The sequence below is a fragment of the Neoarius graeffei genome, chromosome 7, assembly GCF_027579695.1.
Source record: "Neoarius graeffei isolate fNeoGra1 chromosome 7, fNeoGra1.pri, whole genome shotgun sequence".
Taxonomy (NCBI): domain Eukaryota; kingdom Metazoa; phylum Chordata; class Actinopteri; order Siluriformes; family Ariidae; genus Neoarius; species Neoarius graeffei.
Window position 1 is genome coordinate 22,085,785 of NC_083575.1, and position 17,759 is coordinate 22,103,543.

Genomic DNA, 17,759 nt, shown 5'->3' on the forward strand with positions numbered 1-17,759 from the left:
GTAATGGCAAGTTGAAGTTGGTACAACAGAGTACACACTGCTCGCGTGATGTTCGGAAACTGCCGGTGCTTTTTGAGTCACAGGAGAGCGGTCAGGCTCTCTCGCTCTCTCTTCTGATCGGTTTCTGACTGGATTGCTCGTGAATATCAAATCATAAAATTTATAGGGATGTTCTCTAGCTCTCACCGTTTCTGATGAAGTATTCAGCCAAATGTTCCGTCTGCTAGTTTTGACGTTCTGTTTCACAGGAGACTTTCAAGTGAATTTTCAGAGCTTTACCTACTTTTTTTTTTCAAATAAAACTGATTCCTGTAAATAACCATTTTAGAATATAACTAGTTGTTTTGATGAAAAATACTGAGATCTTAGTGGTCGGACTAAGATTTAAAAAAAAGAAAAGGGAAGTCAGAAACACGAGTGTCAGTTTCAGTTCAATTACTTGGACGTGGCTCAGGTTTTTTGCAGTTAGCCGTGAAAGCTGTAAATATCTCATCTTGTTATCTCTAGCTGCTTTATCCTGTTCTACAGGGTCGCAGGCAAGCTGGAGCCTATCCCAGCTGACTACGGGCGAAAGGCGGGGTTCACCCTGGACAAGTCGCCAGGTCATCACAGGGCTGACACATAGACACAGACAACCATTCACACTCACATTCACACCTACGGTCAATTTAGAGTCACCAGTTAACCTAACCTGCATGTCTTTGGACTGTGGGGGAAACCGGAGCACCCAGAGGAAACCCACGTGGACACGGGGAGAACATGCAAACTCCACACAGAAAGGCCCTTGCCGGCCACGGGGCTCGAACCCGGACCTTCTTGCTGTGAGGCGACAGCGCTAACCACTACACCACCGTGCCGCCCCCCAGTTAGCATAATTAACACTAAATATCAATTTGCATTTGTTTTTACCAATTTTTCAAACTTTGTATTCCATATACAACCATCTATGTGCCTGCCAATCTCCATGTAAATAGCCTGGGGGTGGGAATTATGAAAAAAAAAAAATTTTTTTGATTTGTTAATGAGGCCCATTTTGGACCATGTTATCCTAATACTTATTACGTCAGCTTTCTAAAAATTAAGCTGTTTTTTCAATCTTTGACTTGTAATATCTCAAGAATGGATAAACATTTTAATTCCGTGAAAAGTATGTTCTGCATTCAATTCTGAATTCAGTGACCGCAGTTTCAAGCAATGTGCACTGAATTTATCTGATACGCCTACTATTAGACATGTGCATACTCCGTTTACAAATCAAGTTATAACTGTAGCACGCATGCTTGGACCCATCCATAATTATCTGATGAGCATGCCAAGCTGAGGATACTGTACTGATTGAGTGATACTGATACTCCCTTTGCACAAGAACAAACACTGACTGAAATGCCTAGTCTGGATAATTTAACCCACCCCACCCACACAAAATTTAAATAATGTTCAAAAGGACCATTTTGGGACCATTTAGAGAAGCTGCACACCTCCATGGGCCGGAACTCAACTCTCCATCCTATATCAGAATTTGGAGGAGGTGGTTTGAACCTCATGCTCTGCCAGTTACTCGACTGAAGATTCTGTGCAAGACAAGGGGGAGGAGGGAAGAAGAAGAGGGGAAAGAAGGGGGGGGGGGGGGTTAACGCACACAGGCATTTTGTAATTTATGTAAAAAAAAAAAAAAAAAGTTAAATAAAATCAGCCTGCTTTGAAAGGGAAATACTGAAAATAATGTCAATACAATTAACTATTTATGCACCAAAGTACCTCAAAGTGGTCTGACGCGTTCTCATCGTCCATATTAATCGTCTCCTCATAGAGTAACAGTGGGTCACGAATAAAGAGGTGGGCAATGTGCTGGGCCAGTAATTTGTCAATGCCTGCAATGTAGCCCAGTATTAACATATAGCTCTTATTTTAAAGGCAAATAAATGCTTCCTGATAATCAGTGCAATGTAAAATCCTGCTCTCCTTTTACCTGCATCCAGAAGCTGATTGTAGATATCATTATCTTTTGTCAATTCTATATCATTGTATTTTTCACCACAAAAAGAAAGGTAGCTGTCAATGGAATCGTATCTGGACTTGTGGATCCTGAACTTGTTGTTTTTCAAAGGCTGAAAGGCATACACATTTCAAAGTTTTAATTAAAACATCCATACATGAAAAACAACCTTCTTAACATGATAAACAGTACACAGTAGAACTCCTTTAAAGCCAATTTGTTTTATTCCGTAAACAAGGAAGGAACCCGGATTTGAGAATACCATCCCAAGTTGACGTCAGTTACGGTGGCATTTCATGTCATAAAAGACAGTCCTTGTTTGCTTTTTCAAGAACAGATTCACCATGTTCTGTAACTATAGTAATAGCACCACCTACAGCAAACAGTGCAAACAGAATTTTTAAAGATCCTTCTTTTAAAAGGACCATTGCACCATTTGCTGTAGATGGTGCGGTTACAATTTTTGCACATATACATTTTCCAAAGTCCATTCGAATAAAAGAACAACTTAGAAAAAAAGAATCAAAGTTGATTAAATAAATAAAAAGTTTCTTTTACAATCGCACCCAAGCCTAGTACAAGTATATTTAACGGTTATTCCATGAAATCGATTCGTACATGAGCTGATAGTCGATGAGGTGCATAGAGTTTAACTGTTTTATTCTATTCATGTTCACTGGATTTTGAGAAAATAAAGCATTTTTAGCGAAGCTCCCACACGGGCCAAAGGCCCGCGCGAGCGGAGCACCATACCTAAGAAAAAACGGTAAACCCATCGAGTCGATTTTTTGTGGTTTGTCCGTGTATGTGTACCACCACTCATACACGCCGCCTTGTGGCCAGTGTTAGCAATTACCAGCCACGCACGCCGCCTCGTGGCCAGTGTTAGCAATTACCAGCCACGCACGCCGCCTCGTGGCCAGTGCTAGCCAGTAAAGAAATAAAACAAGAGACTGGCTATGATACAAGAAAATTCTACAACCCAGAAACAGATGGGAGCTCTGCTTTTAGGGAGTGCCTAAATCTATATATTAGTATTTTTTGCAAATTAAATTAATTTAAAAAAAACAAACAAAAAAAACCTTTGAGACAAAACGTCCGGCAACATAATTTTCGCTTAGAACATAAACAAACTGGTGAAATGACTGTAGCAATTTGTGAAAAATGCTGTAATAATTCCTGGGGAGGAGGGGACACGACCGTTCTTAACATCAATTACTTTCATTCCATATTTTGTTGCTTTTTTTGGGGGGGGGGGGGGGGGTTGAGTTTTTACTTCATCCTCAGTTGGTTCCGCCATCTTGCTTTTCTCTACTCACAGTATATGGCTAATCTACTACTAGGCTATCAGCTCAGAGTGCATGATTGCTCACATCCAGTGAATGTGGATAGAATAAAATGATCATTTTCAGATGCTGCTCTGACCTCCAGCCCCCGTTCTTCCCGAGTCCGGTCATCCACAGAGGCGGAGAGAACACCCCAGCGGCAGTCGATATCTGACACATAGCCATGATAGAAGGGAGAAGCAGCACTGAGGGCCATCTGCACACAGACACATAAGAAGCTGTAGAAAGCTATAGTTCAGTCTAAAAATGCTTATTTAGACAAAGGGGCATCAAAATTTTCAGTCACACATTCTATGAAAGCAAGATTTACATAATTTATTCCTCCCTTTAACACCGTTTGAAATGAACTGCTCTTAGTTCAATTTGTAAGATTACCACAGTTGAGGGGGGAAAAAAAAAAAAAAAGGATACAATTGGTATACAGTGGTGCTTGAAAAAGTTTGTGAGCCCTTTAGAATTTTCTATATTTCTGCATAAATATGACCGAAAACATCAGATTTTCACACAAGTCCTAAAAGTAGATAAAGAGAACCCAGTTAAACAAGTGAGGCAAAAATATTATACTTGGTCATTTATTTATTGAGGAAAATGATCCAATATTACATATCTGTGAGTGGCAAAAGTATGTGAACCTTTGCTTTCAGTATCTGGTGTGACCCCCTTGTGCAGCAATAACTGCAACTAAACGTTTGCGGTAACTGTTGATCAGTCCTGCACACCGGCTTGGAGGAATTTTAGCCCATTCCTCCGTACAGAACAGCTTCAACTCTGGGATGTTGGTGGGTTTCCTCACATGAACTGCTCGCTTCAGGTCCTTCCACAACATTTTGATTGGATTAAGGTCAGGACTTTGACTTGGCCATTCCAAAACATTTAACTTTATTCTTCTTTAACCATTCTTTGGTAGAACGACTTGTGTGCTTAGGGTCGTTGTCTTGCTGCATGACCCACCTTCTCTTGAGATGGACAGATGTCCTGACATTTTCCTTTAGAATTCGCTGCTATAATTCAGAATTCATTGTTCCAGCAATGATGGCAAGCCGTCCTGGCTCAGATGCAGCAAAACAGGCCCAAACCATGATACTACCACCACCATGTTTCACAGATGGGATAAGGTTCTTATGCTGGAATGCAGTGTTTTCCTTTCTCCAAACATAACGCTTCTCATTTAAACCAAAAAGTTCTATTTTGGTCTCATCTGTCCACAAAACATTTTCAATAGCCTTCTGGCTTGTCCACGTGATCTTTAGCAAACTACAGATGAGCAGCAATGTTCTTTTTGGAGAGCAGTGACTTTCTCCTTGCAACCCTGCCATGCACACCATTGTTGTTCAGTATTCTCCTGATGGTGGACTCATGAACATTAACATTAGCCAATGTGAGAGAGGCCTTCAGTTGCTTAGAAGTTACCCTGGGGTCCTTTGTGAACTCACCGACTATTACACGCCTTGCTCTTGGAGTGATCTTTGTTGGTCGACCACTCCTGGGGAGGGTAACAATGGTCTTGAATTTCCTCCATTTGTTCACAATCTGTCTGACTGTGGATTGGTGGAGTCCAAACTCTTTAGAGATGGTTTTGTAACCTTTTCCAGCCTGATGAGCATCAACAATGCTTTTTCTGAGGTCCTCAGAAATCTCCTTTGTTCGTGGCATGATACACTTCCACAAACATGTGTTGTGAAGATCAGACTTTGATAGATCCCTGTTCTTTAAATAAAACAGGGTGCCCACTCACACCTGATTGTCATCCCATTGATTGAAAACACCTGACTAGTTTCACCTTCAAATTAACTGCTAATCCTAGGGGTTCACATACTTTTGCCACTCACAGATATGTAATATTGGATCATTTTCCTCAATAAGTAAATGACCAAGTATAATATTTTTGTCTCATTTGTTTAACTGGGTTCTCTTTATCTACTTTTAGGACTTGTGTGGAAATCTGATGTTTTCGGTCATGTTTATGCAGAAATATAGAAAATTCTAATGGGTTCACAAACTTTCAAGCACCACTGTAGTCCATCATGTCTCATTTCTGTACCAGTCAAAAGTTTGGACACAGTAGATTCTGATAAAGGCTTATGGCTGAAATTTGTTTGCAAGACAAATGTAATCAAGTTAATGCACAAACGTATTAAAAGTGCACACCTTTTTACAAGTACAGATCGGTCACAAATAAAAGGAACGTCGAACCTGACACCAACCTGACTCCACCGCCAACAAATCTAGGGCATATGCCTGAAATATTCTTTAAATCTGCTTAAAACAGGAAGGAAGCTATTGTTTTTCAGACATTTACCGAGATCCTGTTCGGTTCAACTCCAATATCTAGCCATACCATCTCATACGATGGAACATTTCTGTCCGGATGGGAGTGGTCACTTCCAGGATGATTCTGCCCCAAAACATCATGCACGGTGGTTTAATGTGTGTGTAAATCATATGCTACGACCTTCATACTCACCAGATCTGAACCCAGCCAAATACTCCAGGAGACTGTGTTACACATTGCTCTCCAGTGCAATTAACACACCAATTGAAGAAATATCTCCAGTACAGTGCCAGAGATTGTAGAATCTGTGGCAAGGTGCTCTGAAGCCATTTGCTAGTTAAAACACCATGTACGTCATTCTTTCGAATTACTCGTTTCCCCCCCCAACAAACAGTTTTCATTTACAACTTGGGAGAAGCAGCCAACAAATGATCAACCTATTTGAGAGAAGCCTCACAAAGGTCATGGAGATGATGCTAGGAGCCATGAATACTGTTATTTTTAAAAATATTGTTTACTCAGCTAAGTAAAAGATCAAGAAAACCCTTGATCAGGCGTGTTTAAATGTTTAACTGTTTTATGTTTCATTTTATACTTTAAACTAATAGGTTTTCAAACTTTCTAGTTTGTCGCCCAGGACACACCTTCATTGGAAGTTTTAAAGGGGAACTTTTTCGGTTTTATTAACCTTATATCGTGACCCGTATTGGCATATTATATTACGCTTATCAGTCTCTTCGGTTTTTAGCCATGTTGAATGTAGTTTGTATGGTCCACGGCAGGCGTCGCTTATCTGCGTGATCTTCACGAGACTTGTGCGAGACTTCAAACGTGAAGTGTCAGCTCCGCCATTTTGAAAACTGTTTACACAGCGGCCAGATCGCCATATCATGCCAACTTGGATTAATTTCGAGATTTGCCAGCTTCATCAGTGATGGTGTGCCAGTCCTACACACTGGCACGTGCACCTGAAGGTGCACCTCGGGCTGGGCACACACACAGTGGACTCCAGCACACGCGCCGTGAACAAGGCGTTTGCCTGTTTAAGGACTGTGCTGATGCATTTGCATCGCGAAATATTACGATACACACGTATGCATTACTGAGCCTTTCTACCCGTTGTCTTGATTTCCTGTTTCACGATCCTTGTGCCTGTTTCTCGTTCTTGTCCTCGCTTAGCCTTTGATGTACTGTTTGCGCCTCGACCGACCCTTTTGCCCGTATTCTCGTTTTTGATCTAGCCTGCCGTTTTGGATTGTTTGCCTGTGTATATATTGTCTCACTGAAGAGTTGGAAAGATGACAGGATAAGGACTAGTCCGTTGCGCTGGTATTTGTGTCATTACTGTCGCACAATTAAAACGTGCCAGATTAGTCAGCTGGTGGGTTTTCAAAATAATAAAATATATGCATGTATTTTTGTGATCAATACATATATCAGGGATGAGAATGGGACATTTAAAAAAAAAAAAAAAAACCCTCTGAAATGCCTGGCCTGTCTAGGGGGCATCTGATGCATGCATGCATGCACACACGCATTATAAAAGTGACTTCAAATTCAATGATAGTTTAAAACATTTATAAATTTGTTGCAAGGATGGACGGCAGTGGAGCAGACAGAGAGCCGGAAAACTTCTTCCTCCAAAAATATATTTTTTATTTTTTCTATTTTCTAAACTTTTCTTAAAATAGCGCAAATACTTACAGCGCGCCAACCAAAGGTTCAAATTGCCAAAAAGAAGACTATACAAACAAAATAAGAAAAAAAAAAAAAAAAAAAAAAAAAAAAAGGAGGCTTCAAGTGTGCCAGACTAAATTAAAAAGACCCTGAACAAAACTATTAGTCAGCCAAACCACAGCACCGTCAAACAAGACGCTCCAACCACAACTGAGGCTCTGGAGCTACTGCAGAGCTTACATACCCGCAGCCCCGCCCACAGTTGAGCCCAAATTACAAGATTAATCAATTAACTAAATAATATCCTAAATACAAAATAATAAAAAAAAATAATAAAAAAAAAAATTTATATATATATATATAAAATTTTCATTAACCAAAAACCCTTCAGTGCATAGTAAAATACACACCCCCGTTAAAATAGTCCGTTCTACCAAACACCCGCGAAACCCCTCCATAACAAGCCAATGGTACAGTCCCTCGGTTTCCCACAACAAACAGGAAGTATGTGGAGTTCGCGTGATGAGTTACTAAAAACTATTTTGTTATAAAATGCTAGAACTAAATAAACTTGACGTTAGAAATAACCGGTTTGTACGCGTGTTTCCTAGACCATAGACAATGCTTAACAGATGGGAGATGAAAATGCTGAGAAATGTGTGATGCGTTTTACATAGAGTGGAGCCAAACGAATGTTACTAGAATGCCGGTAGGCCTTTCCCTGCACTCGGAACAAATGCTGCTCTCGTTAGAAACTATGGCAAACGGTGGAGTATGAAATGCTTGAAAACCAGTAATACCCATACAAAAAACAGTAATGGAAATGAAGTGCAACTCTCAGCGACAGGTCAGCCAAGATGTTTGAACGTTGCCGGCAGATTGATGCCTATGCGCTTGCGTGAGAGGCGTGTGTGTGAAGGTGTGTGTTGCCGGAAATCATCGTGAGTTGTCGTTAGCATAAATATTGAAGAAAGCAATGACGATTTCCGTTATCACAGCTGCAACTAATTTTGCGATGAGCGTTGCTGAAAGATGCTGGCGGGCGGTCAGTCGGTCCTGCCTGCTTGTGCCACCACAAGCCTCGCCTCGCGCCGACCCCTACCCCCCCCAAAAAAAAATCTCAATGGATTTACACGTTTCACAAAAGTGACATTTTCAGTGGGAAAAAACTCGGAATTCCGCAGATCCACGGAAAATTCTCATCCCTGATATACTGAGTGCATTTCCCTCATAATCCTCAGTAAGGTTTTGGACAGCACTACAAAATAGTGTCCCCACCATATGGTGCCCTATATAGTGAGTAGGGAGCGATTTTGGACACAGGGAAAACTTCCGGCTTGATTACATCAGCATTCGAAAGAGGGCGCGCGCGTCTTGACAACATTGGCAGATGTTGGTCACTCCGAGTTCCACTGTACGTTTTCCTTCCGTCCTACGATATCTCGCACAGGTCTCAGCGAACCTTGTTTACGGCCACTGCTTTGACATACAGGCTGATGTATTACGTAGCATTACTCACCACTATGGGGCAGAACGTGGCCAACTGATCATAGAGGTATCGAGCCTCACTGATGCTGCAGGCTTGAAATGTAACCTAAATAACAGCAGGACAGTTTATGTTATAATCATTCACACAGCAGAAGCTTTAACCTGTTTAACACGAGTGAACGGTTAAAATTCTTACAAGCCTTCATAGCAGAATAAAAGACAAGATGGACTCTAATGTACTGCAGAAACCGCTTCACCTGCAGACAACAGTTTCCCATTCCGAAGCCCATGGCATCCATGTAGATGTGGTCTGGAAGAGCTGCGTTCGCCGCCTCCCCATCGTCCGCGGGAAACGTCTCCACAAACGGAGTTGGTGTGTTTTGATCTTTAAAGACTAAAAATAAAGAAAAGATACAAAAATGCTGATATTCAAAGTCCCTGGCTCACAAAATACATTTTTCCAAAACTCTTTATTCACCCTTTTGGTGATGTAGAATTTCCATTTTATAAGACACTCTGGGATAACGTTACACCCACAGAGCAACAAGTCAAAGGGTCATTCAACCCACCTTGCTTTTGAACAGTGCATATCAGGTTCTCAGGTGAACTTCACAAAAATATGCATTGTATCCATCTCTATACATCAATTCTGCCTTCACATGACATAGTTATCATTATGACCAGAGAGGTGGAATCTATTTACTCTAATTGTCAATAACAACCAACCCAATTTCAACAACACTGCACAAGGAACACTAGTATTTAAATGAGGTGATACTGACTCACTCGGTACATTGATCACCACCTTCTCCCCCCTTCTGTGGCGAATGTTCCTGGACAAAGTGCTAAAACAGATGAACAACTCAACTTCGTTATTACATGCAACTGTTTAAAAAAAAAAAAAGCACTACTTTACATAGAGCACTGCAGTCATCATAATGCAGCGACTGTATCTCGGGTGGTTTGAATTATTACACGCCTTCTTTTGAGGACAAAGGATACCAGTTATACAAATATATTTTAAAAAGTCTCAGGTCAAATAAGATAAATGCTCACGGCTCCACACCCGTACAGCTTTTTGAGAAAGCTGTGCTCCATCAAAAAGGAATTAAAAATAAATAAATAAAAATAAAAATCTGCTGGAAGCAATGAACCTGAAAGCGAAAAGCAAGAACCCTGACCTGAACCGGGGATGTGTGCTGATGGCCTCATCGGGAAAGAAAAGAGACTTGCTCACTCCACTTTCAACAGTTGTCGGCATGTATTCCGGCTTTGTGAAACCCGGACAACCTAACCTGAAACGCAGAGTTTGGCTGTCAAACGCAAGTGTCTGCACAAATGCTAGTTCAGATTAGGCCTGTCACGATAAATTTTGTTGGACAATATATTGTCTTAAATCATTGCGATAAACAATATTATTGTTGACGTGTTTTCAAGACAAATTTTATGCCACTAGTAAAATAATGATCATGCAAATACACCCTTTCAAAGAACAGTAAGCTTTAATTAAGTCAAGTTATTCAAATTCAACAGTGGAACATAAAAAAATATAGCCTAAAGAAATAAAACAAAACCACTCAACAAAAGCAAGAAATAAAATACAATCTATAGGGGTGTTCACACAGCAACTTTTACTCCGGTGTAGCACCGGGGCCGCCCCGGTAGATCGTTCACACGGTACAAGGTTATAGCGGTGTAGCCCCTGAAAGCTGCTTAAACCGGTGTAAATCTAACCCTGCTCGGGAGGGGGTTTAAGAAACTTACTCCAGAGTAAATGCTAGTTTGCGGGGCAGCACCGATATAAAATGGGATGTCTGAACGCTACAGGGGTAGACTCGCTACGCGTGAGGAGAGTTGATTACATACGGGCATTGCATAATTTGCATCCTGGTATTTTGCGCTTCCAAAATGGCGAATATCAACAACAGCTATTTATTCTATATACAGACAGCTGTAGGTCTTCCCAGCAAGGAAGCTAACTGGTTAAGTTTTCAGATGACACTGCACTGCTATCCCTGTTCCAAGGTCCACATTCCACTCATGGGCCAACACTGTCATAATTTGTGAAGTGGTGCGACGATAACTTTCTAGACTTGAACGTAGATAAAACAAAGGAGCTCATAATAGATTTTAGGAGAGCGAAGGCCGAATCAAAGGCAAGTGTCATACATTGGGGGGGTGGGGGGGGTGGGGGGGGGGGGGGGAGTTGAAATAGTTGATTCTTACAAATACTTAGGCACAATATTTGATAGTGACCTGAACTTTCATTTAAAAACGCAGAGACAATTATTAAAAAGGGACAGCAGAGAATTCATCTACTGAGGAAGCTTAACTCCTTCAGTGTCCCTAAAACCATTTTGTGTAATTTATCAGTCTTTTATTGAAAGTCTTTTAACGTTTTCTTTTTTATGTTGGTTTAACACTATCAGTCAAAGACAAAAACAGTCTTAGTAGTATTGTTAACACCTCATCAAGGATTATTGGAACACACCTTAACGGTTTGAGCGCTCTGTTTAACAAACAAACAGGCAGTCCAAAAGGCTAGAAGTATCATTAGCCAACCTGACCATGTGTTAAGTGGTCAGTTTTCTTTAATGCCCTCTGGGAGGCGCTATTACTCGGTCAGAGCGAAAACAAATAGGTACTCAAATTCTTTCATCCCTGTAAGTATTAGATTATTAAATAAGATGGTAGGGATAGAGTACACCAATGAGAACTTGATTTATTAAATGCTGGCTATCACTGTCAGGGTAGGGTGTGATGTTTGACTGGATGTGTGTATATTGGATGTATGTGTATATGTCTTGTGTTCTCTTAATTATTTTTAATTTATTGCTGTCTGATGGAGACTGAGCTGTAAACTAAATTGCCCATTGATGGGACAAATAAAGTAATCTTGAACTTGAACAGAACTGCGCGTCTTCATCCACGTTGTTTTCCCGGCGCTTGGTGATGCCATGACAACCAGGAAAAGGAAGTACATTTTCACGCATGCACATATTTCATTTCCGCATTATTACTATCATATAGCACGGTCGCAAAAACTGCCGTGTGAACGCGAGTGGGGTTGCACCGGTGCTAACACGCTTCTCTCTAGTAAGCAGGTTTGTGACGTGTGAACGCTCTGCAAAATTTACACCGGTGTAAGATATATCGCAACAAAATACATCGGTGCAAATGTGTGCCGTGTGAACACCCCTTTTGGCTCTTAAAAATTGCACTGAGTAAATATTAACTTGGCACAGGGTAATAAAAAGACAATTCTTTTCTTCACAGGCAACATTCTGCCAATCCAGTTTCTCAAAGATTAGTACCCAGATAAACAAAAAGTGCAAAGTAACAACGTATTGCCAGCTGTCATTTGGATAAAACTAAGAACAATTAGAACGAGATAACGTAGTACAACGGAGCAACGTGTTGCCTCTTCCCCATTCAGTGGATACCTTGGCTGGATAACTGTTGCATGCTGGGAGGCCCCGCCTGACAGAGAGCCGGGTGAGACGCCAGAAAACAGCGCAGTGTTTTATTCAGTCAACGGGCTGAGCTAATACTCTGGCAACTTCCCTATGTAGATGTACAGCGTGTAAACGTTCATTTACCGTACGATAAGTCGGTATATCGAATATCACGACAAGCCTAGTTCAGATATTCTGTGACCAAACTCAAACCAAAAAAAAATCTTATTACTATGCATGCCATATAAATTATGCTCTCTGGGGTCAAGGTTGACTATCTAGATACATTTTGCAGCATTCAGATGGCAACAGAAATCTGATTAACACTGGATTAGTGTTCTCAGCCATGATTATTATTTTTTTATCCGCCGGCATATAATGCAGAGGGATATGGACCCTTTTCACGTGACGTCACGACATACGCGGCCGCCATTTTGGACATGTACTACCAGTAGTTTACCACAGCCAACATTGAGGAACGGCAGCAAAGAAAGTTTTTACTTTCAGCAAGACTTCCATCATGCCACTATATTGTTGTGCACCTGGATGTAGTAACCATCAACAAACAAGGCAAGGGTTATCATTTCATCGGATCCCGACGGAGAAGATGGATAGCGGCCATTAACAGATTGGCAGCCCTCGGCATACCAGCGCTTGTGTAGTGACCACTTTGTTGGAGGTAAGACGAATAAAATTAGCCAGAAAAAGCATTACATTGCTGTTAACATTCTGTGGCGGCGAGTGTGTAACCAAATAGGCTAAAATAACCCATTGTAACCTCTTTGTTCTTCTGTAGTAGCTATTGTTGACTAGCTAATGTCAACAAGTAGCTGGTATGTTACTGTAGCAATGTATACGTTCAGTCATTAGGATGACTGTTAAAACCTTTCAGTCTCAAGTTTTTCCTTTACTGGATTTACTAGTTTACTGTAATTATGATCCGGCAGCTATTTACACCGGATCCAGTATAAATAGCTGCCGGAGCCGACGTCCGAGCTCCCGGAGTGCTCCGGCCGAGGCTCCCCTCAAATTAAGCAGCGCGCGCCGGCTTGCTCCCGGAGTGCTCGGGTCGAGGTTCCCCTCAAATTAAGCAGCGCGCGCCGGCTTGCTCCCGGAGCACACTCCGGCCGAGGTTGCCCTCAAATTAAGCGGCTTGCTCCGGAGCAAGCCGGAGCGCGCTCCGTAACCTCGGCCGGAGCACTCCTGGAGCAAGCCGGAGCGCGCTCCGGGACCTCGGACATTGGCGTGTATGTGTATGGCGATGGGTTTTTAATGACATAGGTATACAGATCATGTGGGCCGAAGTCAGGTAAAGACGAGGGCTTCGTGTACTTCCGTACGTCAGTGAACAATCCTGGTGGAAGCAGGTAAACGTCGTTCTCTAAGCCTGCTAACCTCAATTTTTGCAAATACCTCTCCCTCTGCTCGCCCTGTAAATGCCCTACGTCGCTGGATAGTGAAGGTGTTTTCTGTATCTCGCTCCTTTTTCTTTTATGTTTTTCGTTTGTCGCCTTCCTCACATTCAAACTGATTCGAGCCGAAGTCCACTACATGTCCAAAATGGCGGTCGCGTTTACGAAGGTCACGTGACTGAAAAGGGTCTATAGCTATCGCTCTGTCCGGCTGTCTGTAAGCATTTTAGTTTCTGGAGCACAACTCAACTATTAGGAATTTTTTCACAAAACCTGACAGTTATGTTAAATGCCTAGAGGACTTGTGCCTTTTGACATCTTCGGATGTCCTATTTTTATTTTTTTCTGTATTTCCATGGCAACCAATTCAACTTTGGAAAACTTTCAAAAGCGTGGTTTGGGGCCGAGGGGACACGTCATCTCCTGATGACTTATTATTATTCGGTCATACACATCACACAACAGCCAAACTGAACATCCTGAAGAATTCATGCATCACTGCTGGCCAATGCAAATGACCCAGAGTTGTTGTTGCAGTGTGTAGTCTGTGTGGTCGGTTTCATGCTACCTGGGGAATGCCGTGATAGTGCAGATAGTCTCGTCCTTGTTGAGGACAGAGGATGCCTCCCTCCTCCGTTTGCCCATGTTGTCTTCTACGGTGTTGAACTCTGACATTGTCCCGCCATAAGGCTGTCCTGGAGTGCCCTCAATCATGTAGCCGGCATACTCTGGCCTCCACAGAGTTGGATGGCTGCAAATCATTGTATTTAAAATATTAAAAAAAAAAAAAAAAAAAAAAAATCCACCACACCCAAACAACCTGGCAATTCAAGGAACATTTTTCAGCATATCACATACAGTACTTGCATGTGGGCATAAGTCATCATGGCTCTCTACTGTTGATCAATGCGAAACAGACCCAAATGTGGAGCATTTGCATGTGCGCAAGAGTGTGTCAGATTAACCTGGCAGGTTAAACATGTACTCAAATTGAAGTAAGGGCTGTTTACATGTAGTAACAGCTCCCACCCTGGCTTTGATCTGTTGCCCTCAGGGAGGCGCTACAGGTGCATCAGGACAAATTAAAAAACAGCTTCTTTCCAAAAGCCATAACCGCCCTGAATTTGGATATGCTCTGACTTTATAGTCTATTTATTTTACTAATTTATAATGTGCTGTACTTTATAAGATGACTCTCGATGCAATACTTTTATAATGTGCAATACCACACTCAATGTGAAACGCAACACATTCACCTCAGGACTGTGCACCTTACCTTATCTTGCAATGCTTCATAATGTGTAATATTTTATCTTATAATGTGACTCTCGTGCAATAATTTATAATGGTGACTGTCTGTGCAATACCTCACTCCATAATGTGGAACACAACACATACACCTCAGACTGTGCACCTTACCCCCCCTTACACCCCCCCCTTTTTTCTCCTCCCCCCTTCCTCTCTCTCGCTCTCTACACGCTGTTTGCACTGTTATTGGAGATGCTTTAATCTCATTGTACATGTGTATAGTGACAAAGGCATTCTATTCTAGTATCATGCTTGTTAGTTGTCCTTTGTTATATTCATCCAAGAAAGAGAAACGAAAGCCAAGGCTTTCCAGCTGTTCAACTATACACTCGTATTTTCCTTGTATCAGTTTGGGTTGGGCTACAAACCTCCCCACATACACAAGGCTCAGCAAGTATGACAATTTGTGCAAACAAGTCACATAAGTATGGGCTGTCCCCCCCAACACACACGCAAAGTTTCATATATTAACATAGAATGCTTATTAAAAAAAAAATAATGCACAGCACTTCAAGTGCCTAACGATTTGCAAAACAATTAATCATACAGTAAAAAACCAAAGATGATTATTATTGGACAGGCATTTCAAAAGACAGATATGCCATAAGATGTTGAATTATTGTTTGAATACCTTTTGCTTAAAGGTTCTGACTGCAAAGTTGAATTCTGGGTAAAATGTTTGACAGTGGTGCTTGAAAGTTTGTGAACCCTTTAGAATTTTCTATATATACACATTTCTGCATAAATGTGACCTAAAACATCAGATTTTCACACAAGTCCTAAAAGTAGATAAAGAGAACTCCGTTAAACAAAGGAGACAAAAATATTATACTTGGTCATTTATTTATTGAGGAAAATGATCCAATATTACATATCTGAGTGGCAAAAGTATGTGAACCTTTGCTTTCAGTATCTGGTGTGACCCCCTTGTGCAGCAATAACTGCAACTAAACGTTTGCGGAAACTGTTGATCAGTCCTGCACACCGGCTTGGAGGAATTTTAGCCCGTTCCTCCATACAGAACAGCTTCAACTCTGGGATGTTGGTGGGTTTCCTCACATGAGCTGCTCGCTTCAGGTCTTTCCACAACGTTTTGATTGGATTAAGGTCAGGACTTTGACTTGGCCATTCCAAAACATTAACTTTATTCTTCTTTAACCATTCTTTGGTAGAACGACTTGTGTGCTTAGGGTCAGTGTCTTGCTGCATGACCCATCTTCTCTTGAGATTCAGGTTCATGGACAGATGTCCTGACATTTTCCTTTAGAATTCGCTGGTATAATTCAGAATTCATTGTTCCATCAATGATGGCAAGCCATCCTGGCCCAGATGCAGCAAAACAGGCCCAAACCATGATACTACCACCACCATGTTTCACAGATGGGATAAGGTTCCTATGCTGGAATGCAGTGTTTTTCCTTTCTCCAACCATAACGCTTCTCATTTAAACCAAAAAGTTTTATTTTGGTCTCATCCGTCCACAAAACATTTTTCCAATAGCCTTCTGGCTTGTCCACGTGATCTTTAGCAAACTGCAGACGAGCAGCAATGTTCTCTTTGGAGAGCAGTGGCTTTCTCCTTGCAACCCTGCCATGTAGGGCTGTGCGATATGGGGAAAAATGAATATCCCGATACATTTTCTCCATTTCACGATATACATCTCGATATATTTAAATCTCCTCTAAAGGACCCCATGAAATCTAATTTTTACTCTTTACTGTTTTCACTACAATCCCTGCAGATTAAATAACATTCTTGGTTAACTTGACAGGTGGTTTTCAACAACACATTTTAAATTTTCATGTTGGTGATTAATCACAATCGAGTTGAAATAAGACTATTTTTATTCAACAAAGATGTGGCACAAAATGCAAAAACAATCTTGAAAATTGAAACAAAGGGACAATACAATACAGAGCTGCTCAGAGCTCAAATCAGTAAAGTGCAGCTCAACACTGAGAAAGACATTTAGCCTAAATAAGAAAAGTGCTCATTCATTAAATTATTTAAAAAAATTGATCTCCAAGCTATTAACCTGACTACTGAGAACCACTGGAACATTCACAATAGAGAGAGATTGAGGGAGAGAAGAGAGAGATCTGCAAAACATAATTTTTCTCTTTGCACACTTTTGAACTGAATGTTTTCTGGCTCTGCCTCTCAGATGTGTAGAATTCCGGTATTGCCTTCTCTGTAAAATGTCTGCGACCAGGCAACTCATATTTGGGACCGAGTGTGTTTAGTAATTTTTGGAAGCCTCATTTTTCCACTATACTAACTGGGATCATGTCTTCGGCAATGAAGTTAGTGATCGCATCCGTTATAGCTCTCCATCTCTGACTCGTTTTCTCATGTGGGGGGGCTTTGGAGAACGAGGCCGCTATGGTCGTTTGTTTAGCTTGTGGGGGTTTTAGCTCGTGGGCAAGTAGTTCGGAGTTTAAGAGACTCTGCATACTGTACCGGGTGAGTTTCAGGTGATGAAAGTCAGCAGCACTATGTTCGTGATGACAGGGGGTTTTTTTTGCACACTTTACAAACTGGCATTTGCTGTTCCACATCCTCCTCGTGATATCCAAAAAATGCCAGATGACTGACCCCTTACTAGTTCTTTTAGGAAGTAATTTGTCGCTGAAATTGCCAGAGCTTACACGGTAGCCTACGCAACACCAGCGATTGCACGAACTGAGTCAGCGCTGTAAACCGGAACCAGGAAATCTTCCCGCCGGCAGTGTTGCCAGATACTGCTAACGTTTTCCAGCTCAAAATATGTTCAAAACCCGCCAAAATGCACTTAAAACCGCTCAA

At 41.5% G+C, this 17,759-nt stretch overlaps 1 protein-coding gene across 1 annotated transcript in view; it reads right to left on the bottom strand.

Annotated features, from left to right (window-relative positions):
* Positions 1-17,759, bottom strand: part of gclc (glutamate-cysteine ligase, catalytic subunit) — a 32,153-nt gene that overhangs the window by 6,201 nt on the left and 8,193 nt on the right. The window contains exons 3-11 of the mRNA XM_060925405.1: positions 14,215-14,397; positions 9,961-10,074; positions 9,566-9,624; positions 9,037-9,173; positions 8,811-8,885; positions 3,422-3,538; positions 1,970-2,108; positions 1,759-1,871; positions 1,479-1,571 (exon numbers count right to left, since the gene is read on the bottom strand). Of these exons, the coding sequence (XP_060781388.1) occupies positions 1,479-1,571; positions 1,759-1,871; positions 1,970-2,108; positions 3,422-3,538; positions 8,811-8,885; positions 9,037-9,173; positions 9,566-9,624; positions 9,961-10,074; positions 14,215-14,397 (1,030 nt within the window). The remainder of the gene's footprint in view (positions 1-1,478; positions 1,572-1,758; positions 1,872-1,969; positions 2,109-3,421; positions 3,539-8,810; positions 8,886-9,036; positions 9,174-9,565; positions 9,625-9,960; positions 10,075-14,214; positions 14,398-17,759) is intronic.